The sequence below is a fragment of the Camelina sativa genome, chromosome 8 (genome assembly GCF_030686135.1).
Source record: "Camelina sativa cultivar CO46 ecotype springtype chromosome 8, ASM3068613v1".
Classification (NCBI taxonomy): Eukaryota; Viridiplantae; Streptophyta; class Magnoliopsida; order Brassicales; family Brassicaceae; genus Camelina; species Camelina sativa.
Genome location: NC_141887.1, coordinates 11,958,084 through 11,981,792, shown reverse-complemented (window position 1 = coordinate 11,981,792; position 23,709 = coordinate 11,958,084). Strand labels below are relative to the sequence as shown.

The following is a 23,709-nucleotide window of genomic DNA, read 5'->3' as shown; positions in this document are numbered from 1 at the left end:
TCTATATATCATATGATTCATATTAAATAAATAATTATTAGTATATTTTATTATGTTTTTAAAATATTATAAACCAAGTAAGGATTTTGGTTTGAGAAGTTTCTAAACGCGTAGATCTAAAACCAAATAAGTATATGGATAAAATTGTCAATAATTGGGTGCATGTGTTGACTATGCTGGTAATCATGAATTTCACAAATTTAATGAGAAAAGAAATGATTTTGTTCTGGGAGTTTGATGGGTTAACAAGTTGTGTGGTAGTCTAAAAAAATGTTTTTCAGTGGAAGAATTTGAAGAAGTTGACGAGGAGGAAGAAGAAAAAGAGTATAACGAATAACCAAACGGTAAAAGTTACGATGACAATTAACACAAAATTTGACAATGAAAATGACAAGAAAAAATATGAAGAATAAGAAAACATTGAATAAAAAAACAAGAAAACATAGGTGGTAGCGATCAATTAAATATGAAAACGAGTTAAATTCATGATTATAAAATTGTTTTGTTTTTCTGGTGGTCAAAGAAAATGGTTTAGGATATGTGAGGTCATCAGTTTGATTTGCCTCGCCTGGACGTCAAGTTAAATTTATGATTTTTTTTATCAGATTTGATTTTATAACACAACTGATTTTTTATATTTTAAAAATTTATGTATCTGAAATTTAATTTTTTTCCTTAGTACTAATTTTAGTTTTTTATGAGATAATATTTTATTACCGTAATCAATCATATATAATTTTTATCAAAATATATCAAATAAACCCACGCGTAGCGTGGGTTCAAAACCTATTATAATAGACAATTCTTGGGTTCAACCCTACAGTTGAACCTCTCTCATTCATCTCTTTTAATTAAGGAAAGAAATTATTAATTAAAGAAACAAAATATGTATATAACTCAATTTTAATTAAAAACATTATATTATAGTTTTTAATTATAACATCTAAATCCAAATTACATTTTTATAAAACCGAACCGACATATAATTTTGTTTAATTATGTAATTTAAACCTTAACCACTATTTTATATACCCAAATTGAAATACAATTTTGTTTAATTGTAAAATCTAAACCCTAACCACTATTTTGTAAACTCAAACCGACATAATTTCGTTTAATTGTAAAATCTAAACTCTAATCACTATTTTGTAAACCCAAACCGACATATAATTTTGTTTAATTGTAAAAACTACACTCTGGTCATTCCTTTATAAATCAAACCAACATAATTTCCTTATTAAAAAATCTACAGAATTTGTTTTGTCTTTTTATTTTACTTTTAATTTATTTTATAAATATGATATGACATCAATTTTTGTTGTATTTTGATTAGTTAATTAATACGGGGTATATAAAAGAGATTCACCCCCAAAAATTTTTCATAATATAATCTATCATCACACCAAACTGAATTGTAAACAATTTATTTATTTAGATGAATAAATATTCTTTATTTAAAATTGATTAAAAGTTTTTAACTTTTAATATTAGGATTTATCCATTGAAACCAAGCTTGCATGGTGTCCAGGTAGATAGATTTGTGAGAACAATTGTTTACCTGTCAAGCTAACTAGGTCCAGTTTTCAAAATTAAAACTTTTTTTTGATTATCATTCATTAGGATCAATCCAAATCGGTACAATTACAAACTGAACCGGTCCGATGTTTTCTTCGTCGTTCCATTAACAGATCCACAAGGTTCGTAGGTAAACTACAGTACAAACCATATATTACAAGAGAAAGACTGAAAGAGAGATGGTGACGAAAACAGAGGAGACGGAATTAAACCAGCTCGAGATTCAGGTCGAAAATGGCGGAGGCGGAGCTTGGGAGTATCTTTGCCTCGTTCGTAAGCTCAAACTTCGCCGGTCGGAGAAAGTGTTAAAACACGGTTCCTCGATTTTGAATGATCCGAGGAAACGATCTGCTCTTGGTCCAGATGGTTAGTTCGAATTTTCAAATCCACTGATTCATATTTGGTTTGATCTTACTATGATTGTGTATTTCGTTTGATCTTTGATTGGCTTTGTTAGTCTCTAGATTGATTTTGTGTTTTTGTCCTGACCAGTGAAATTGAAACATGTGTTCTTTTAGGCAGCTTTGTAAGTAAATCAATGTTTCTGACATACTCTACTCTTGTGTAGTTGTGTAAGTGAAGCTTAGTGTTCAAATGTTTCAGAATTACTTATCTTTGATAGATTCTATAAGTAATTCAAAATTGATAAATTATGCACTAAAGTTTGTATTAGTCCTTTGGGCCAATTTAGTGATTAGCATGGTTTGCGATATAATTCTGGTCTTTTTAATGATCCTTACTGTCTTGTTTTCTCTATGGAATGGGTCTTGCTTTTGCACACTACCAGATGAATATATTAAAATCCTAAGATCTCGGTTACTTTAGCTATAACCAAAACTGGATTGAGGAATGTTGCTGTTGTTTTTTTTTTTTTATAAATGTAACTAAATGAATCTCTTACTCTTTTTTTTTTTTTTTTTTGGGATACAGAATGGACTCGAAATGAGCAGGTGGCAATTGCAGCTATGGATTGTCAATGTCTTGATGTTGCACAGGTGTGTATAGTATAGTGGATCATCTTATGTCAAGATCAAATACTGAAGCTGTAGCATTTATACGTTATATATTTCTATGGATGCATTGTGATAGGAGTTAAACGTGGTATAATTTGTTCCCAAAAGAATGAGGGATTGAGAAGCAAACCCTTCAATTTTCCCCAAGTTATCTCATCAGTTTCGTTCCTTATCTCACACTTCTCTCAGATTTTGAGAAATCGATGTTGATATCTAAAAATGAGTCCACCTTTGGATTTTTTTTTTTTGCAGAAATGCATTAAGGTTTTGCAGAAAAAATTTCCAGGGAGCAAAAGGGTTGGTAAGTAAATTTACCAGCAATGATAAATTGAAGAATATCGTCGGCTTGTGCTCGTCTCTGCTTTATTTGCTTTCTAGAACATTCGATTCATGTATTAGATAACTAGTTCTATGAACAAAGAATGCAAACATTGTCTGGATTAAGCAGAATTGATCAAATCTGAAGTTCTCTAATTAAGTCAGTTGTGTTAAGTGTTCACCTTCTTGTTTAAGCTGACTAGTTTTCAACTACTTGGCCATTGTTGGTTTATTTGTAGCATACAGTATCTAGTTATTTTGAAATGGAGATTCTTTTGAGTGTAGTCTACATTGATCCAAGTCTGAGTCTCATTTTGGAATGATAGGCAGGCTGGAGGCGTTACTGCTTGAAGCAAAGAAATTATGGGGAGAAGCTGAGGAAGCATATTCAAGCCTTTTGGAAGATAATCCACTCGACCAAGTAAGTCTTCGTACCTTTTAACCATTCAAAATTTTCTTCTAAATGTATAGTTTTGTAAGTGGAAATTAAAAGGTCTTATACAGGCTATACACAAACGAAGAGTGGCTATATCCAAGGCACTAGGAAAACCTTCCATAGCCATTGAGCTTCTTAACAAATATCTTGAACTGTGAGTGCTTACTTATCCCAATTACCATAAAAAAAGAGAGCCACCAGATCATGATATCACTTAATCGTTTTTGTTGTGTAGATTTATGGCTGATCACGATGCATGGAGAGAACTTGCAGAGCTTTATCTGTCCTTGCAAATGTAAATATTTTTTTCTATCCTCTTTCGTCCCTCCAGGTTATGTTGCAGAAATGAATTAGTATCTATCTAGTAACATCAGACTGTCTTATGGCGTTGGTTCCCACCCAATTTGTGGTTTGTGTCTCGGTTACAGGTACAAACAAGCAGCTTTCTGCTACGAAGAGCTCATACTATCTCAGCCTATTGTTCCACTGTACCACCTAGCATATGCTGATGTAAGAAGTTTTAACTTCGTCAAACATACCACATTTGATCAAATTTTGAGTTTAGTATTTGTTGTTCATTACATTGTTTCCTTTGTGTTCTATGAAACTCATAATCAGGTTCTCTACACAATTGGTGGAATAGAAAACCTTATCTCAGCAAGAAAATATTATGCAGCCACCATAGATTTAACAGGCGGCAAAAACACCAGAGCTCTTCTAGGAATCTGCTTGGTAAAGTCTCTTTCTCCTCTTCTATGGTACTTTTTACAGATCTTCTCTATTTTCAACTGATATATAATTGACGAATTGACGAAAGCCGCGTTTCCTCCTTCAGTGTGCATCTGCCATTGCGCAGCTCTCAAAAGGCAGGAACAAAGAGGACAAAGACGCCACGGCAGCCCCAGAGCTTCATTCTCTGGCTGCAGCTGCAGTAGAGAAAGAGTACAAGCAAAAAGTTCCGGCCAAACTCCAGCTCATCTCTTCCGTGTTAAGAAGCCTGAAAATTTGATCGCAAGCAAACGATCTTCTGTCCCACAAGACGCAAACACTGTTTCTTCAGTGTTAAAGAATGAGCCATTATAGCACACGTAGTAGATAGCCGAAAAAATCGAACTCGAATTTCAAATAACTTCCTTTAAAGTTTAAACTGAAGAGAACTTTGTTTACTGTTACATAACAAAACCAAATTATTTATTTGTTATTTGACTACTACTGTATTCACAAATTGAAACAGAAATGGTTTCTCCAGCTCTTAACCACTCCTTAGAATTTACGGTTTTCCATGCTTACGGCGTTCAGCAGCTTCTTGTGTATCCCTTAGTATGCCCTCAACATACATTGGAAGACGGATAATCTCGTCGATCTCCTTGAGCAAAACCTTCTCTGTGATGTCATCCTTAATGCACTTTTTCACACTACAAGCAGTTCGCATACTGTTTGGTTCAGATTTATCAACTCTGATCCTCAAACAAACCCATACTTTCTTGTGCTTATCCCATGAACACTCTACAATCTTCCCACAGTAACTGGCCAGGTTATTGTCCCAACCATCACCTCTAAATTCAATTAAATCGTCTTTCATTAGCTTCAACTTCCCATGTTCTTGCAAGAAGAGCATCGGACGACCATAATTGTCCATGTCAAAAAGAAAATCAAGTGTTTCCACAAACTTCCATTTCAGTAGACCCTTGTCCTCTCCGAAAACATAAGGATCGTCCCACCCTTGAAATATTACACCGTCTGATTTATGTGGAAGCAATGGAATCAACTCCTGGAAAACCTTCTTCTTCACAGCAGAGAGTACACAAAAAGCCTTGATCCGTACCCCAAAAGGCTCCATCTCGTATCTATACCAATGATTCGCCATCTTTTTCTCATCGTTACGCGGTTTGATCACCTCTCTATTAAGAATATCCCATCTCTCACTGAAAGGCCGCGCCGCCACTGATTCCCCGTTGGCGCTACCAAATCATACACGAGGTACCTCCTCGCCTGTCACTCCCTTCCTGATCCATCGTCAATTGTATCTACAACCATCTCTCCATCAAGCAGTGTTTCATGATGCACATCACTTGGGTCGTGCCTACGAGGGAATCGCATTTGCACCCGTCTAAATCTGAACATCCTGTCTACTAGATAACATCCACCACTAGTCAAGAGCATCATGTACCGCGTTCCATCCGCCTTCCATGTCGCGTAATAGTACTTCTGCCTCAATAGTTGCAAGGCCTCCCTGCCTAACGACACAGGGTGCGAGCCAGGGAACTTCTTAAAACCTTCCAATTTCAGCATCTCTTTAATTAATTTCTGGTAGGAAACCTCTTGAATATACTGTATGTCATCCCCTAGAATGTCATCATTAGACAACTCCATCACATTCTCCTCCTGATTGTTTCCTTGCACTGCAGGGTAAGGGTAAGACAGAGCATCATCATCGTCGTCTCTAACACCACCTTCAAATCTCTTCCATTCAGGAGTTTCTGGACAAATAACACTCCCAGGCTTAACTTCGTGATAAAATCTGTATAGAGCATCAATGTAATCTGCTTTGTAGATCCCAGGCGGGCGAGCATCGGAAAACGTTTTCAGGGCTTGTGTAACACTCATCATCGGTGTAGACCGCTTAAGGTAATGAACAATCATAAACCCTGTACGATTATACCCGTGTGTACAATGGACAAGAACATATTCCTCTGAGGATTTGGCTTCCTTGAACTGATTAATCTCGTTGACGAATGTGTTGACAGACACATTATCCGGCACAGCATCACGACCGCTGCAACTAATCTTAACATACTCGACATGTCCTAACGATTTGGGATGATAGTAACGAGTTGTATTTGTGAGATCAATCACCAGACCAATCTTCTTCGTTTCACTAGTTAACCACCGCTTTAAAGTGTATCTTTTGTCCCGAGGAACACAGCCGTTGTATGATTCACTGAGAGGAACTTTTGAAGGAATGATGAATCCTATTTCTTGACCAAAACGCGGACAATCTAACCAACCTTGAGGGATGCTACTTACGTTCTGGTCACGGAAACTTGTCTTTCTCAATCTTTTCCTTTCTTCTTCACAGTATTGGATTCGGTCTTCGAGATGTCTCTTGGAGGATCTCCATGATTTTTCTTCTGAATGCATCGTAGAAATCATTATCTAACTAAAGGGAATAAGAACAACACCGAGTCTTCTGTTTTGTCTGATTTATCTAAGCAAGAAAAACCCTAGACGTGTGGAGCCATCGGTGTCTCAAACGAACACGTTTCCCGAATCACTCTTAACACCACGAATAAGGCAACGAATCACGATGAAGGGATTCAAGGAAAGAAAAAAAATCAAACGAGAAGATTCGTCAAGGAGACTGAAACTGCGATCTGAGCGTTCGAAACCCTAAATCGTCGACGAGAAGATATATGGGAAACGAAACTAAGAGGCGACGAAGTCGTATTTATAATGGTAACACATTAATTTTTTTTATTATATTCATGAAAACGGCAACCACTAGCACAAAAATTCAATTAAACAAGCATGTATATATATATATATATATTAACATTTTTGAAGTACATTTTGTGTTATGCCTTTTTAGTTTTGCTTATTTAAAAATTTATTTAATACATTAACCATTAAAAAGTTTCCAAAAACAATATTACTTCAGATTTTGTTTCCTAAATATTTTACATATCATTCCAACTAAAAAAATACAGTAGAATAAATATGGAAACATAAACTATGATATATTTAATCACATTTTCTATTGTGTTTAAAGATATTCTATCTATGAATCCTTTGCAAACAAGAACATCAATTTGATTCCTATTTTGTTTTTCAAAACCTGTGAGCTTTAATTCTTAATGTAAAAAAAATTCGATTCACATTTATTTAAATATTATAATTAATATATAAACTTAATAAAATTTTAAAATATTACAAATATGTAAAATTAGTTTTAAAAAAAAATATTATATAATATGGTTATATAGTAGATTAGTTATAAAAAGAACATGTTGAAATTAATTAAATATCATTAAATTTGTGCTAACACGAGTTAAATCCTCATTTTATTATTTGTCAACACTATTAATATTAGAATATTTGACATATAAAAATTAAGTTGATTTAACTAAAGTGTGTAAAATAATTAAATCATTAGGAAAAACGTGAGTTAATCATAGTTTATAAATGACTTACTATGTATTTAGATCCCTTATTTTCTGTTATAATAATTAACAATCAAAATAGAATCTCAAACACTAAAGAAAACAAACTAAATATAACAAACAAATAGATCTGAAGTATTGCGGGTTAAAAAATTAATATAAACATTTAGTCAGAGCATTCTCTGAAAATATTAAGGGCACAAGCCCATTTTTTTGGTGGGGCCAATTATACATTAATAGTTTTTAAAAAAAACTTGAAAAACACAAAGAATAATTGAAAATATTTGAACCATTGACCTTTGGTACTAATATCCTACATTTTTACCAATAGAAGTAATGAAGTTTTTAGAAAAAAAGGGTCGAATATTCACTATCTTATTTGGAGGCCACAAGTATGTGCTTCATCTGCATGTGTCAAGGGCCGGTTATGCATTTAGCCGCACAAACGGTCGGAAAATTTAGTTATTCCTCTATGGAAAACATCTAATATTTAACAAACAAATATAATATAAATATAAATAGTAATAAAAATTATATGCACGCGGTGTACTGCGGGTTAAAATCTAGTACTGAGTTGCTGTGTAAACTGATTTTTTTTTTTTTTTAAACTTGACAATTCAGATCTTATATGCTTTTTTAGTAATATAAGAACGGGAATGTGAAAGCTATGAAACATCTGACTTACTTATTCACTTCATGTACATATATCACTCCAAATGCATCTATTAAAACAATCTTTTTTTTTTTTCTATAAAAACAATCTTAATACCACTCGATCGACTATAAGTTGATATAAAACTTGCTATCAACTTATAGTCGATCGAGTGGTATTAAGATTGTTTTTATAGAAAAAAAAAATTAATTTAATTTAAATACCATGATGTTGACAATCTTAATACCATGTGATGTTGCCAACAATTTAATTTAAGAATAAAAGCAACAAAGCACCAAAGAATTAAAAAAAAAACATGATTATGTTTAATTAAACCCCATTTAGTAGAGTATACATGAAAACGTATGAGCTCGGAACGGTAAGCACGACATTAGCCGACTCAATGTTACCCCAAACTTCCGCAGTAGGGCCACCGATATCACGTTTCTCAAGCGCAATCACCGCACACCAAATATCTTTTTTTTTAAAACGACCATGATGCACTAACTGGTCCCATAAGATTAAGAGTTTCCCATTATAGTTAGCTACTTCAATCATACCACAGCGAAGATTCTTGTTCAACATATCTAAACCTCTGACAACTCTCCGTTTTTTTTCTTTTTTGTCCCACCACCAGCAGCTTTGTTTATCACAATAATACCATACAAAATCTATGCAACAATTCACGGGTGATTTTTTTGCAACATCCCATTTATCTTCTTTTGGGTCGTAAACAGAGTCTTTCTCCTGGTTGCTTCTAACGTAAAGTTTTCCTTGGATATTTTCTATTTTTCTAATAGAAGAAAAGCGGAGCTCAGAGCCAGGGTCAGGTAAAGGTTCCCAAGTCTGAGTCTTAATGTCGAAAACCTCACCCCAATTCGCGGATTCATCAGCACCCCCGGGCCTTCGTTCGAGCTACAGTCATGTTGGGGGATTTACGCCAAACAAGTTCCAAATCGTTACGGACCAACATGTTGGAGGACGGATAATTGCGTTGACAGAGTCCGTATAATTCTGAACCAACCGTAACGAGGCTCATTGGTACATAATAAAAATATGAAGAAGGTATATGTAAATTCTTGAACCATGCCAATACTGGAACCAAAGAGCTAATCATGATCAACGATATCAAAACTAAAAAAAAGGGGTGCAAAGAAAGAGTACGAAGAAATCAAACAAGGAGATTCATCAAGGAGGCAGAAACTGCGATCAATATGTTAAAAACCCTAAAGTCGCGACGCGAGTAATACGATCTGGATTTAATGTTGTTGTTGGGCCTATATTGGACTTCATCGTTAATTGATCATTTAAGTCCATTTTCACACTTTTTTTAATGAAACTTGTAAGTATCATCAAGGACCGAAAATGTTGAGGCTTTACCTAAAGTTTAGACCTATACTTTATAACTACCTTTCCAAAAACACAAAATAAAAAAACAAGAAGGCATAAACAAATGAGAATAAGTGAAATCCTCCTTATAACCAAAGTTGCATCAACTTGGCCAACATCCTGAGATTTCTTCTTGCTGTGATTGAGTTGCGAATTAGATCATCAACTTCCCTGAACACGGTCGAAGAAAGACTTGCTGGTTATAAAGCAGATTGTTCCTTTGTTTCCATATCCCATAACGATAGCGTGAGCTAAAATTTTTCTGAGGAGAGTTGGGGATCTAACAGAGGAACTTTTTGCCCAAGTTATCAAAGCTGTCCAGGAATGAAAATCCGTAGGCTGCATTTGTACTCATCTATCTCTCTATCTATCTTGAAAAAAAACCATGTGAAACTCTGTTCTTGTATGTCCCACGCTTGTAGACCACAGGTTGTCAGGTGGTTTTAACTTCTTCATTGATCTATTTATACATCCGGAAACAGAACCAACTCTTCACGTACATCACCAAGTAGTACCCAAGGCTTGAATATGAGCATTCAACTTGTTATCGTTAATCCATCTTCAGTTTACACTTGCAGAGATTATTAATGGCCTTTATGAGAGGTTTCTTGGGCGCAAAGAAGATTCTGAGCCGCTCTGTAACAGCTACAACACCAAAAGGGTTTCTTGCAGTTTATGTTGGCGATGACCAGGTCCAGAAGAAGATGTTGGAGTAAGCTTGGAATAGCTTGAGAATCAAGCTAAGTATATTTAGGAGATATCTAAATATACATATCTAAAGATTTAGGAGGAATCTAAATTATGTAATGTTTCCTAAAAAGGATGTTAGGAAGAATATTTGCTTCTTCTCAATATAAACGTCAATGCCGAGTTGTGGCATTGTGTGTGAGATTATAAGGTTGAGAGCTTAAGGTTTTTGAGTTAGTTTTCCTTAAGTTAATAAGAGAGTTATTCATAACAAAGTCTTGTTCTTGTTCTTGTTTCTATATTGTGTGTTCTTGTTCTTCTTGATTCTGGATTTGGTATCAGAGCTTCACGGTTTTGTTAAGATATCATGAGTGACACGAAGAAGGAAGATGTCGAGTCTGAAGTTAAGGAGATCGAACCATCCTCTATTAACAAACCATCCTCTATTAAATGTATGATGCTAAACTCCTCTAATTATACCGTCTGGTCCATGCGAATGAAAATTACACTCAAGGTGAACAAGGTATGGGAAACTATCGAAGATGGAGTCAACAACAAAGATAAGAAAAATTTGGCAATTGCGTTATTGTTCCAATCTATCCCAGAAGCTTTGATTCTCCAAGTTGGAGATCTTGAGACGTCAAAAGCGATTTGGGATGCAATCAAGGCTAGGCATGTTGGAGCCGAAAGAGTGAAGGAAGCTAGACTACAAACCTTGATGGCGGAGTTTGATCGACTTAAGATGAAAGACACGAATACAATTGATGTGTTTGTAGGACATCTCTCAGAAATATCATCCAAATCAGCGTCTCTTGGAGAAGCCATTGACGAATCAAAACTTGTCAAGAAATTCTTGAAAATCTTGCCACGAAGGAAATACATCCACATGGTTGCATCTCTTGAACAAGTCCTTGATCTTAACACAACTAGTTTTGAGGATATTGTGGGAAGACTAAAAGCATATGAAGAAAGAATTCGTGAAGAAGAGGAGGAGCAACATGAGGATCGGGACAAATTAATGTACGCTAACACTGATGCGTATCATCAAGGAAACTACGGTGGTGGTAGAGGTTCTTATCATCAAGGTAACTATGGTGGTGGCAGAGGTCCTAATCACGGCGGTAGACGTGGCCGGGGTGGTCGATCAAACTGGAGAGGAAGAGGACGAGGACGTTATGGGAGTTATCCAAACGTCCCATACCAACAAGATCATGATAAGGTCGATGTGATACGGTGGTGGACGAGGACGTTATGGAACAAATTAATGTACGCTAACACTGATGCGTATCATCAAGGAAACTACGGTGGTGGTAGAGGTTCTTATCATCAAGGTAACTACGGTGGTGGCAGAGGTTCTTAACTCAGTAAATTGAAGATTACCTGTTATTGATGTGATAAGGTCGGACATTATGCATCAGATTGTCCCGACAGATTGCTTAAGCTTCAAGAAACTATTGAGAAGAATGAAGAAGAGACACATGAAGCTGATGAATTGATGATGCATGAAGTGGTGTTTCTCAATGAGAAGAAGGTGAAACCAAAAACGTTTGAAACGAATCTAGACACAACAAACGTATGGTATCTTGATAATGGTGCAAGTAATCATATGAGCGGCAATCGTTTGTTCTTCTATGATCTTGATGAAACAGTTACGGGAAAGGTGAGATTTGGAGATGATTCTCGCATTGATATCAAAGGTAAAGGCTCCATTCGTTTTGTGGTTCTAAACGGTGAAAGAAAGGCTCTTAAGGCTTTACATAATGTATATTACATTCTGGAGTTGAAGAGCAACATTATAAGCCTTGGTCAGGCCACCAAAGCAGGGTGTGAAATAAGAATGAAGGATGATCTACTTATGCTCTATGATCGAACATGCCAACTACTGGTGAAGACAAGCAGGTAAAAAAATCGACTGTACAAGGTTTGTTTGGAAGTGGAAAACATACGGTGTTTGCAGTTAACGACATCAACCGAGTCGACCAAGTGGCATGCACGCTTGGGTCATGTTAATGTGGATACGATGAAGATGATGATCACCAAAGAACTAGTAACTGGTATACCAAGTATCGCGATTGAGAGAGAAAAGTGTGTGTCATGTCTATTGGGAAAACAAACAAGACAGCCCTTCCCACAAGCAACTATGTAACGAGCCACAAAACCTCTTGAGCTGATTCACGGAGATTTGTGTGGACCGATCACACCCTCCACACCAGCTCAAAAACGGTATGTATTTATGCTTATAGACGACCATTCTCGTTATGCGTGGACGATTCTGTTAAAAGAAAAAGTGAGGCACTTGAAAGGTTCAAGATTTTCAAGAACCTTGTGGAACAAGAAACAAAGGCTATCATCAAGACATTTCGAACTGATAGTGGTGGAGAATTTGTCTCTAACGAATTTCAAACGTACTGTGATAAGTTTGGCATCCGACGACACTTGACTGCACCGTATTCACCACAGCAAAACGGAGTCGTCGAAAGACGTAATCGAACGCTTCTAGAAATGACAAGAAGTATTCTAAAGCATATGAACATACCGAATGTTTTATGGGGAGAGGCTGTGATTCATGCTACTTATTTGATCAATAGGATTGCAACCAGATCGTTGATTGAAACGACTCCTTATGAGGTGTTTAAAGGGAAGAAACCAAACATTGGTCATCTTAGAGTGTTCGGATGTGTTTGCTATGCAAGAACAGAAGCTGTTGGAAGGAAAAAACTTGATGATAGATCAAGGTTATTGGTACACCTTGGAACCAAGCCTGGTTCGAAAGCATATCGCCTTCTTGACCCTACGACCAAGAAGATATTTGTGAGTAGAGATGTGATATTTGATGAGAGTAAGAGTTGGAGCTGGAAAAATGCAGGAAAAGAATCTCATCCAAACTCAGGAACATTTATTATTGATATCTCAGAATTTGGCAATAATGGTATAAGAGAACTTGAAACACGGGCTGGAACGGATGAACAGTCTTCGGACGTCACTCGAGCTATGAACAGAGACGTTGCAGTAGCTGAAGAAAACAACACATCGGAAAAGGAGAAAAGCGATATTGAAGTTGTGAGCGATGAAGATGATAATGATGAACTGGAAAAATCACCCCCACAATTAAGAAGATCAACGAGACCAAGACAAACTCCAGCTTATCTGAATGATTATGTTCTTATCGCAGAAACAGAGTGTGAACAGATGTTAATGGTGATGAATGAAGAGCCTTGGGATTTTCAAGAAGCAAAAGACAAGAAGGTATGGATAGAGGCATGCAAAGAGGAACTTGCGTCGATAGAGAAGAACAAAACCTGGAATCTTGTTGATCGACCTATTGGTGTCAAACCAATCGGCTTGAAGTGGGTGTTCAAAATTAAACGAAACTCGGATGGTAGTGTTAGCAAGTACAAAGCACGGTTAGTGGCGAAAGGGTATGTACAAAGATATGGCATTGATTTCGATGAGGTGTTTGCTCCAGTGGCACGCATTGAAACGATATGTTTTATAATTGCTCTAGCGGCTTCAAACGATTGGAAGATACATCATCTTGATGTCAAAGCTGCGTTCCTCCACGACGAATTGAAAGAAGAAGTTTACGTCACCCAACCAGAAGGATTTGTAACCTTAGGGAGTGAAGATAAGGTGTACAAGCTGAATAAAGCTCTCTATGGCTTAAAACAAGCTCCTAGAGCATGGAATGAAAAGCTCAATAAGATTCTCAAGGAATTGAAGTTTCTCAGGTGTTCAAAGGAACCGTCGCTATATCACAAGGAAAAGAAAGGTTTTCTACTTATAGTTGCTGTGTATGTGGATGATTTACTTGTTACAGGTTCATCTTTGGAGTCCATATTTGAGTTTAAAAGGGAGATGGCAACCAAATTCGATATGAGTGATCTTGGGTTACTGACTTATTACCTTGGAATCGAAGTGTACCAACATGAAAGAGGCATCAGTCTAAAACAAGAGAGATATGCAAAGAGAATACTAGTAGAAACAGGAATGGACGACTGCAATTCGGTTCATGCCCCTATGGAAATGAACCTACAATTGTCCAAATCTCAGAAGGAGAAAGGAATCGATGAGAAAAAGTTCAGAAGAAACATTGGTTGTCTTCGATACCTGCTACACACATGCCCAGACCTGTCTTATTTTGTTGGAGTGCTGAGCAGATATATGCATGAGCCAAAAGAATCCCATAGAGTAGCTCTCAAGCAAGTCATTCGGTATCTGCGAGGCACCACCGCACTTGGTCTTATGTTCACTCGTGATAACAAAACTCAGTTGATTGGTTATAGCGACAGTAGCTACAATGTTGACAAAGAAATTGGTAAAAGTACGGCTGGTCATATATTTTATCTCGGCAACAGTCCGATCACTTGGAGTACACACAAACAAGATACGGTGACGATGTCCTCATGCGAGGCCGAGTTCATGACAGCTGCCGAAGCTGCAAAACAAGCAATTTGGCTTCAAGATTTGCTTAGTGAGATTACTGGATCCTTGAGTGAGAGAGTCACACTTCTAATGGATAACAAATCAGCAATTGCTCTTACAAAGAATCCAGTGTTTCATGGTAGAAGCAAGCACATACATAGAAGGTACCACTTCATTAGAGAATGTGTCGAGAATGGTTATATAGAAGTGGAACATGTTCCCGGAACGGAACAAAAGGCGAATATTTTAACAAAGTCACTTGGAAGAATCAAGTTTAAAGAAATGAGAAGTTTCATTGGAGTTCAAGATGTGAGAGAAGACAATTCCAAGCTTAAGGGGGAGAATGTTGGAGTAAGATTGGAATAGCTTGAGAATCAAGCTAAGTACATTTAGGAGATATCTAAATATACATATCTAAAAATTTAGGAGGAATCTAAATTATGTAATGTTTCCTAAAAAGGATGTTAGGAAGAATATTTGCTTCTCTATATAAACGTCAATGCCGAGTTGTGGCATTGTGTGTGAGATTATAAGGTTGAGAGCTTAAGGTTTTTGAGTTAGTTTTCCTTAAGTTAATAAGAGAGTTATTCATAACAAAGTCTTGTTCTTGTTCTTGTTTCGATATTGTGTGTTCTTGTTCTTCTTGATTCTAGAGAAGAGATATATGGTGCCACTCTCATACTTGAACCAGCCTTCATTTCAAGCTCTTCTCAGTAAATCCGAGGAAGTGTTTGGGTTTGATCATCCGATGGGTGGCTTAACGATCCCTTGTCCTGAAGATACCTTCATCTCTGTAACTTATGCACAACAGGGAAGATGATCCAAAAAGAAGATAGATCTAACATTTTTTAGCTTGCGTTGGAGATATAATTTATTCAGTGTAAATAGGTCAACCTTTTTCCTCAAAGAAAGAGTTGTGTAAAAAAGGTTAAAATACTCAAATGTGAATGTCAATTTTTTGTGTGAGAGAGAAACAATGGTGTTAATGCGATTTGCAGAAAGTTTTCTACAAATGCTTTATCTTAGCAGCTGTTTTATATACAATGCACAAATATTCTTATTAGTTGACAGTTCCTCGAGTATTTGCGTTATATCTTCATTAAGTTTCTCTTTTTCTGCTAATTTAACTCAATCTTAAGATTATAATGTCAGTGATCTCACTACACAAAACTCCAAAGCTAGTTTGAGATTGTTATATAAATACCTTCGGACAAAATAATTTATGAGCAGAACAGAGAAATCTCAGGTGCAATTTTAAACACATGCAAGAAGGATCCTTGTGGCGCCACCAAGACGTCCAATAATCTTCTTTGCATATATTAGACTTTCCATCTAAGATAATTTCGAAGATTATTGTTCAAGTTTTCGTGGTTTACTTTTCTTGCTTTGCACTGCATGATCAGTTAAATTAATATCATCTTTTTCTTTGTATGATGAGATATTTCAATTGGGAAAGTGGCTAAAATAAGCCATAGATCCGGATTATATATTTAAATAACCTCACTTATTTTATTTTAAAACAGTTATATTAATACATTTATAATAAAGGAATTGTCTTTCTTTCTCAATAATCGATCCAACATGTATTAACATGAATTGTGTGCAACCACTTAAAAAAAAAAAATAGAACAACTCTTTCAAGAAAAAAGAGAAAAAAAAAAAAAAAAAAATCCTCTATTTACAAGGAACAACTCTAATCCAAGAACACTATGTTGGATCATCATCATTGAAGCCTGGATGTTATGGTGATAAAGGTATCTTCAGGACAAGGAATCGTTAAACCACCCATCGGATGATCGAATCCAAACTCTTCCTCGGATTTACTGAGTAGAGCTTGAAATGAAGGCTGGTTTAGGTATATGAGACTGGCACCAAATATCTCTTCTTCTGGCTTTCTCCAACGTACACCGCAAGAAATCCTTTTGGGCCGCCGAGGCTGCTCTGGTGGAGCCGCTTAAAATCTTCTTTGCACGCAATAGACTTCTCACCAAAGCCATTAATGAAATTATTTCACCACAGCAGCCTCGGTGGTGCCAAAAGGTTTTCTTGCAGTGTACGTTGGAGAGAGCCAGAACAATAGATATTTGGTGCCAATTTCATACTTGAACCAGCCTTCATTCCAAGCCTTGCTCAGTAAATCTGAGGAAGAGTTTGGATTCGATCATCCGATGGGTGGCTTAACGATTCCTTATCCTGAAGATACCTTCATCAATGTGACTTCTCGCCTACAATGATGATGATCCTACATTTAGTTCATCCGAGTTAGAAAACTAGACTAATTCATTGTATATAGATTTTTTACTCCTTCTTCTTGAAAGAGTTGTGTTATAAATGTTAAGAGATTGGATGCCATTTCTTTATGGAGCTGACACTATCATTTCAAGACATATTTGAAACGATCTTTGAAATCTAAAGACCACAACATTTGAAGAACCTTTAGTTATAATTAGAAATCATGGTTAGACAAAATATCAGTTACCGTATTTATCATCCGGTCTTTATTATTAGATAAGTGAAATAATAATACTGTATTTAAAAAAGAAAAAAATGTGATATCGGTGTATTTTTTTTATCTAAATCTAATAGATTTTAATTACACGCTCGACTAACTGTTTTTTCCCTTTTTCGTTTTCCTGATGGCCCTTGATATTAACATACACAGTACTATAAATACGAGTCACGACGAGACCACTTTGTTCTATTTGCCTAGATTCAAGTTTCAGGTAAGAGCTTCACAATCTTTAACGCAATTTTTTATTCTTCCTACATCTCTATAACTTATAGATTTAGAGAAAACATTAGAAGTAAAATAGTTTCTCTCATTTTATTCATTAGCCTTTACGCTTATTTATACAAAAGATATAACTTGTCTACCAGGTTCTTTACATATTCAATAATGGTAAATATACTTATATAGCAATAGGAGAATATTATACAAATGTTAACTTTCTATTTAAGTCGATCTCTTAATCTCCAAACCTAATACCCTCCTGCAAGCTCATACATGGTAACACGTATGAGATTGAACAATCATCATATCATCTTAACGGTCTTCATACTCACTATAGAGTCATCAATGGAGTTTAAACCTCGCCATAAGGTCATCAATTCGGTGGAGAATACTGTAGTAGTTGTGTATCTCCATCACCTTGTCACCATGGGAACTGAACTAACTCATCAGTTGGTTCATGCTCAAGTCACAACGACACCATGTCATTACCCCATCGGATATGTATATATCTATTGGAGTTCATCATCTTTGTGGTTACATCGTATTTATAGTATTAGATATAACCACATAAAAACCTGAAAGAGATAGATTAGATAAGTAAATTGAACGAACCATCAACCGTCCATGCTCATAATCCACATCAATATCATCAATCAATGAACGTCTCCTTTGTAGTATAAGACAATCGTTCCTTTTAAAAAAAAAAATCAAAATTCCAAACAAAACAAAGCAAACAGCAAACTTATAACTATAAAAAATTAAGAATATTCCAACAAAGATAGATCCAAGGAAACAAGGTCAAAGAAAATAAGATGAAATCAGTATTTTTTTTTTTAGAATGCGAAAAAATAAAAGAACATAATCCATGGAAATACGATCAAGGTTTTGATACCATGATAGATTTGGAGGAAACTTTAGAAGTAAAATAGTTTCTCTCATTTTATTCATTAGCCTTTAGACTTATTTACACAAAAGATATAACTTGTCTAACAAGTTCTTTACGTATTCAATAATGGTAAATCTACTTATTTAGCATTAGGAGAATATTATACAAATGTTAACTTTCCATTTAAGTTGATCTCGTAATCTCCGAGCCTAATACCCTCCCGCAAGCTCATACGTGGTAACACGTATGAGATTGAACAATCATCATATCATCTTAATGGTCTTCATACTCATTATAGAGTCATCAATGGCGTTTAAACCTCGCCATAAGGTCATCAATTCGGTGGAGAATACTGTAGTAGTTGTGTATCTCCATCACCTTGTCACCATGTGAACTGAACGAACTCATCAATTAGTTCATGCTCAAGTCACAGCGACACCATGTCATTACCCCATCAGATCGCTTCACTGGGTATTTCTGGTAATACTTGAGCATCTCATTGTGTTTGTGGTGAAGGTAATGTGTAGCGTGGAATCATGGCGATGAAGAGGAGGATGATCTTGAGTCTCAATTGTATTATTGGTTATGTTACTTTTGTTGGAACCTGGTTTAAAAGCATGCTAGGTTGCTGGTATATATTAGTTTTAATTGGTATTGTATTTTAATATATTGGAGTTGGTTTGATATGTCTTTTGTTGTGTATGTTGGGTTATTGTTGGTTTATTGGTTGGTTTGTAATTAAATATTATGGGATATTTATTATATTATTATTATTTTTTTTTTTTTTAAACGGGTTGGGTTATTTTAGTTTTGTATCAGAGCCCTTACGGTTTTAGGGCGGTTAAGTGGATTTGTGTTAGAATGGTTTAAGGGAATTTAATTGGTGGAATTATTTTCCTGTTGCTTGGTGCATGATGTTGTGAATGGTTGTATGATGGAAATTGATTATGAGTAGTTAGTCAATTTAAGTGAGTATGGAGTCCTAGAATCATTCTCTTCGAGCCTTCAATGAGATTCCACAGTAAGTTGTTTTGTGTGTTGTTAGTTGTGTAGTGTTTTTTAGCTGATGTGTGGAAAGTGCAGTTGCCTATTGAAAAGTGGTGGATCACGCTGGTATCGGGAAATATCGTTAATGGTGATTCATGGAAGTGGATGTTTTAGGAATGAAGTTTTGAGAATTTAAAATGAAGATATCTTACGGACTTTTGACTTGTGTGTTATGTGGAAAAGGAAATAGCTCGAGATTTCTAAAAACGGAAAGTTTTATGGGAGTTAGAGTTTTGCTATTTTTGAAAAATGTATGAAAACCCTCTTGAGGGGTGGGGTCGTTACGGTGTGGCCTGGTGGAATTCATGGTGTTATTCAGGAAGGAGTATATGGGGGTTAGTATGGCATTATGATGTTTTACGCAGACCACGAGAGGTAATTCTTGTCGGGAAGTGCTTAGAGACGTCAAGACTTGTTTGCTCTAGGGACGGTGGGTTATGAAAAACTTATAAGAAGATGGTGGTTCTTCTGAGGGGATGGTGGTTCCCTTGCATACAAATAGCTTGAGGGGTGGTGGGCCCTGAGAGTGGCAGAGGAGATGGTGGTTCTTTTAAGGGGATGGTGGTTCCCCTTGTACCGAGATATCGAGGGTAACGACCCAAGCATGAGACGATATGGCTCGAGGACGGTGATCCGAGAGTGAGATCGGTATAACTCAAGGTTTTGACCTGAGAGTGGATGAGTTGGGAGCAAATAATGTCTAGGACATGTAAAAAAGCATAATGACTGAATGTGGATGTCGGGGTTGATGGTGGTTCAATCCCAGGTTTAGTGTTGACCAGTGGGGTCTCGACTTTGTTAACCGGTGGGGTCATGATTGTGTGGACCATTGGAGTCAAGATGGTGTTGACTGGTGGGGTCAAGATGGGTTGACCAGTGGGGTCAAGGTGTTGTGGACCGTTGGGTCACGTTGTGGTGCGAATCATTGCGACGGTAGAAATGTTTTGTCAGTAGGACTGTATTGGTTTCAGATTCGCAGACGAATCTATCGTTAGAGGGGAAGAATTGTAACGCTCGTGTCTCGGAAAATAATGAAATATTAGAATTTATATCAGAAATTGGGTAAAATTGGTTTAGTATCAGTTTAGATAAATTCTAACCCTAGATTTCTGTATAACTCACGCCTCTGTACTCTCTTTTGGTGGTTGTTGTCGTTCCTGTAGAGAGAAAAAAGAGAGCTTGTTTATAGATAACAGGTGTGAGGAAGAGGAGGCTTGATTTTGGTGTGTTAGGCAAAGGAGCAGAATCGTTATGGTTTGGGAGGAAACAGTTTCGACTTATCAAATCATCTTCAAAAGTAACAAAATTTGGTAGAGTTATTCCCAAGCCTTTCATAGTCATTCTCCTTTTTATAGAAGTGGATATGGATTTAAACTCGATGAGTTATTGACTGTTTCGTGAGACATGTTTTCTCAGACGTGAGTTAGGATCATCGGTGATTGTAACTAAGATCGTGGTCATGTATGGTTTCTGATCAGCACGAGTTTTTGTGGAAAGTTGTGTCATGTCTAGGGCTATTGTGAATGTGTTATTGAGTGTTCTATTTAATGGCTGGTTTGTTAAGTTTTATCTGTGGTTGTACTCTTGATTTGCTTGTGTGTATAGCTTGTAGATGGAAGGATCGCCTCACTGGGTATTTCTGATAATACTCACGCATCTCATTGCGTTTGTGATGCAGTTAATGTGTAGCGTGAAATCATGACGATGAGGAGGAGGATGATCTAGGGTCTCAGTTGTATTATTGGTTATGTTACTTATGTTAGAAAATGGTTTAGAAGCATGTTAGGTTGCTGGTTTATATTGGTTATAATCGGTATTGTATTTTAATATATTGAAGTTGGTTTGATATGTTTTCCGCTGTGTATGTTGAGTTATTGTTAATTTATTGGTTAGGTTATAATTAAATATTATGAAGTATTTAATTATATTATTATTATTATTAAAAAAAACGGGTCAGATTTTTTAACTATTTCCTTGATTGTTGCTGCTCATTCCAAAATCAAATTCTCTGTCACCTTAGACCATGATTCTGTGTTTTGGTTAATGTCAGTGAAGAGGATGACTTCTACTTTTATTCTATTTTACTTCAATTCTAAGTTTAGTTTGAAAATTCCCGTGTAGTCTTATTTATTTATGAACAACCATTATATTTTAAGGAGGATACCATATGTTTTCTTGTTTATTTAAAGACATAGAGATGATAGATCATTAAAGTTCTTATGAGCTTTCATTTCTTATAAACGGACGAACAGATGGTCTCATCTAATGTATTATGAATAAAGCTTGTATCTAGAGCAAACTAACAGATGCTTTGTACGTCAAAATTTTATTAAAGAGAGGCAGAGCAAACGGTGGAAGAGAGAAACAGAGCAAATCTCAAGAAACAGAACAAAAAAAAGACAAGACAACATGTCATATTATTTATACAAAGGATGTGAGAGCTTAGACATTATACTAATTTCTTCATGATGACTCTGGTGCTATTCTTTGCTACCAGATTGAACATTACTGTTAAACAGTAATTGAACTGAAAATTAATAACCTAAATGAAGAATATTTCTGGCTGATTAAAAGTAAAACGAAAGGTAGAATAGTAATGCTATCATACACTAAATATGAAGTAGAAACCGTTTACTTTTGAGTTTTGAGTATCTCTTTTTCTTATGCTGTTCAGTTTAGCTAAAAATCATTTATTTCCTTGTTAGATGAAATAGTATTTCAATGGATAAGAAATTGGTTAAATTAAGCTAATGGATAAGATTATTCATACTCTCACTTGGTAATCGATCCAAAATGTAATTAACATGAACCATGATCGTGTCTATTGAATAAAAAATGGCATCCATTTCAAAAACAATTTAGAACAATTCTTTCAAGAAGAAAGATAAAAAAGAAAGAATAAAAATCCTCTATTTACAAGTAACAAGTCTATTTCTAACTCAGAAGAACTTAATGTTGGATTATCATAATTGGAGCCGAGAAGTCACATAGATGAAGGTATCTTCAGGACAAGGAATCGTTAAACCGCCCATTGGATGATCGAATCCAAACTCTTCTTCAGATTTACTGAGAAGAGCTTGAAACGAAGGTTGGTTAAATATGAAACTGGCACCAAATATCTCTTCTTCTGGCTTTCTCCTACGTACACTGCAAGAAACCCTTTTGGTGGCCCCAAGGCTGCTCTTTTACTCATCTAAGCAGCTGCGGTGGAGCGGCTTAGAATCTTCTTTGCACCTAGGGGTGTCAAGTTGGGTAAACCAACCCAAACCAACCCATAACCATAGAGATTTAGTATTAAATGGATAATGAGTCAACTCAACTCATTAAGCAAATGGTTTGGATCAACCCACAAACTCATTTAGCTTAATGGATTAATGGGTTAAATGAGTTGATCCATTTTATATCATAATCAGAAATTTAGTCTTTGTGTAATTTTATAAAATCATCAAAGCTTATGTAATTTTATACATAAAATGTTTATCATAAACATGATATATGTCTCCAATACTGCAATACATGTCAATACAAAAAACTATAAAATTTAAAACAAAGTTTCAAGTAAGCTAAATGAGCTAACACCTTGACTGCTCTGGACACCTTGGACTCCTCTGGACACCTTGGACTACTCTGGACACCTTGACTGCTGCACATGCTCCACACGCACATGAATCCTCTTCCTTATGATCCTCATAAAAACATCATAAAAACTAATTTGCGGTTTTATGTAACTTTCACCTCTGAATGATGGCGGTTTTAAGTCTCTGGTCTTGTAGGGCAGGAAGAATCCACAGAATTTGGATCCGATCGAATAATAACAGTCTCGCCATTGTCATCTACAATTTATAAGAGAAAATTTAAGTAATTCAAACTAATCCAAGTAAAGCAAACTGATAAACTATAGTATTTCTTACCTTCTCCATCCACCTTGTAACCATGTATCCAAGAACGAGTGCATAACAAAGCTTGCACATTACTGGGAAGGAGTCGGCTCCTATACTTGTTAATCAAATGAGCTCCAATACTAAAGGAAGACTCAGCAGCTACAGTGGTTATCGGAATACTAAGAATATCCATGGCCATGTATGTTAAAGCACCAAAACGGTGGCTGTTCTCTCTCCAATAATGCAGAACATTAAGATGAGGATGACTTTTCATCTCTAACTTTGGTTCCTCTAAATACATACGCAAAGCTGACTTGCCTTGTTCAATATAATCTGGGACATCATCCAAATCAAACAAATCCTGTATCATTACAATTTAAACACATTAGAAACTTAAACGGTTAAACCATCAAACAAACTTAAACTTACAAGTACAGAAACTTACATCTTGTACGTCTAAGCTTCCTTTACCTCTTTTAGGAGCATAAGACTCTGATCTTGCACAACTCACA

General features: G+C 35.9%; 2 protein-coding genes and 3 pseudogenes across 3 annotated transcripts; 2 read left to right on the top strand and 3 right to left on the bottom strand.

Moving 5' to 3' along the window:
* Positions 1-1,524: 1,524 nt before the first annotated feature.
* On the top strand, positions 1,525-4,590 carry LOC104707102 (uncharacterized). Its single transcript, XM_010423382.3, has 9 exons — positions 1,525-1,941; positions 2,506-2,570; positions 2,841-2,889; positions 3,233-3,327; positions 3,411-3,496; positions 3,578-3,637; positions 3,771-3,852; positions 3,961-4,074; positions 4,178-4,590. Exons 1-9 carry the CDS (start codon positions 1,755-1,757, stop codon positions 4,349-4,351), a joined length of 912 nt encoding a protein of 303 aa, XP_010421684.1. The 5' UTR covers positions 1,525-1,754; the 3' UTR covers positions 4,352-4,590.
* On the bottom strand, positions 4,462-6,628 carry LOC104709498 (uncharacterized; annotated as a pseudogene).
* A 1,856-nt stretch (positions 6,629-8,484) lies between these two features.
* LOC109125931 (putative F-box/kelch-repeat protein At5g28160 pseudogene) lies at positions 8,485-10,145 on the bottom strand (annotated as a pseudogene). The gene is made up of 2 exons (XR_015563666.1): positions 8,865-10,145; positions 8,485-8,762 (listed from the first exon to the last, which is right to left on the bottom strand). The product of XR_015563666.1 is annotated as a putative F-box/kelch-repeat protein At5g28160 pseudogene (transcript).
* LOC147939975 (auxin-responsive protein SAUR21-like) lies at positions 10,031-15,472 on the top strand. Its single transcript, XM_087463186.1, has 2 exons — positions 10,031-10,249; positions 15,313-15,472. The coding sequence occupies exons 1-2, from the start codon at positions 10,131-10,133 to the stop codon at positions 15,470-15,472; spliced, it is 279 nt and encodes a 92-aa protein (XP_087319312.1). The 5' UTR covers positions 10,031-10,130.
* A 903-nt stretch (positions 15,473-16,375) lies between these two features.
* On the bottom strand, positions 16,376-16,649 carry LOC147939974 (auxin-responsive protein SAUR21 pseudogene; annotated as a pseudogene).
* Positions 16,650-23,709: the final 7,060 nt, after the last annotated feature.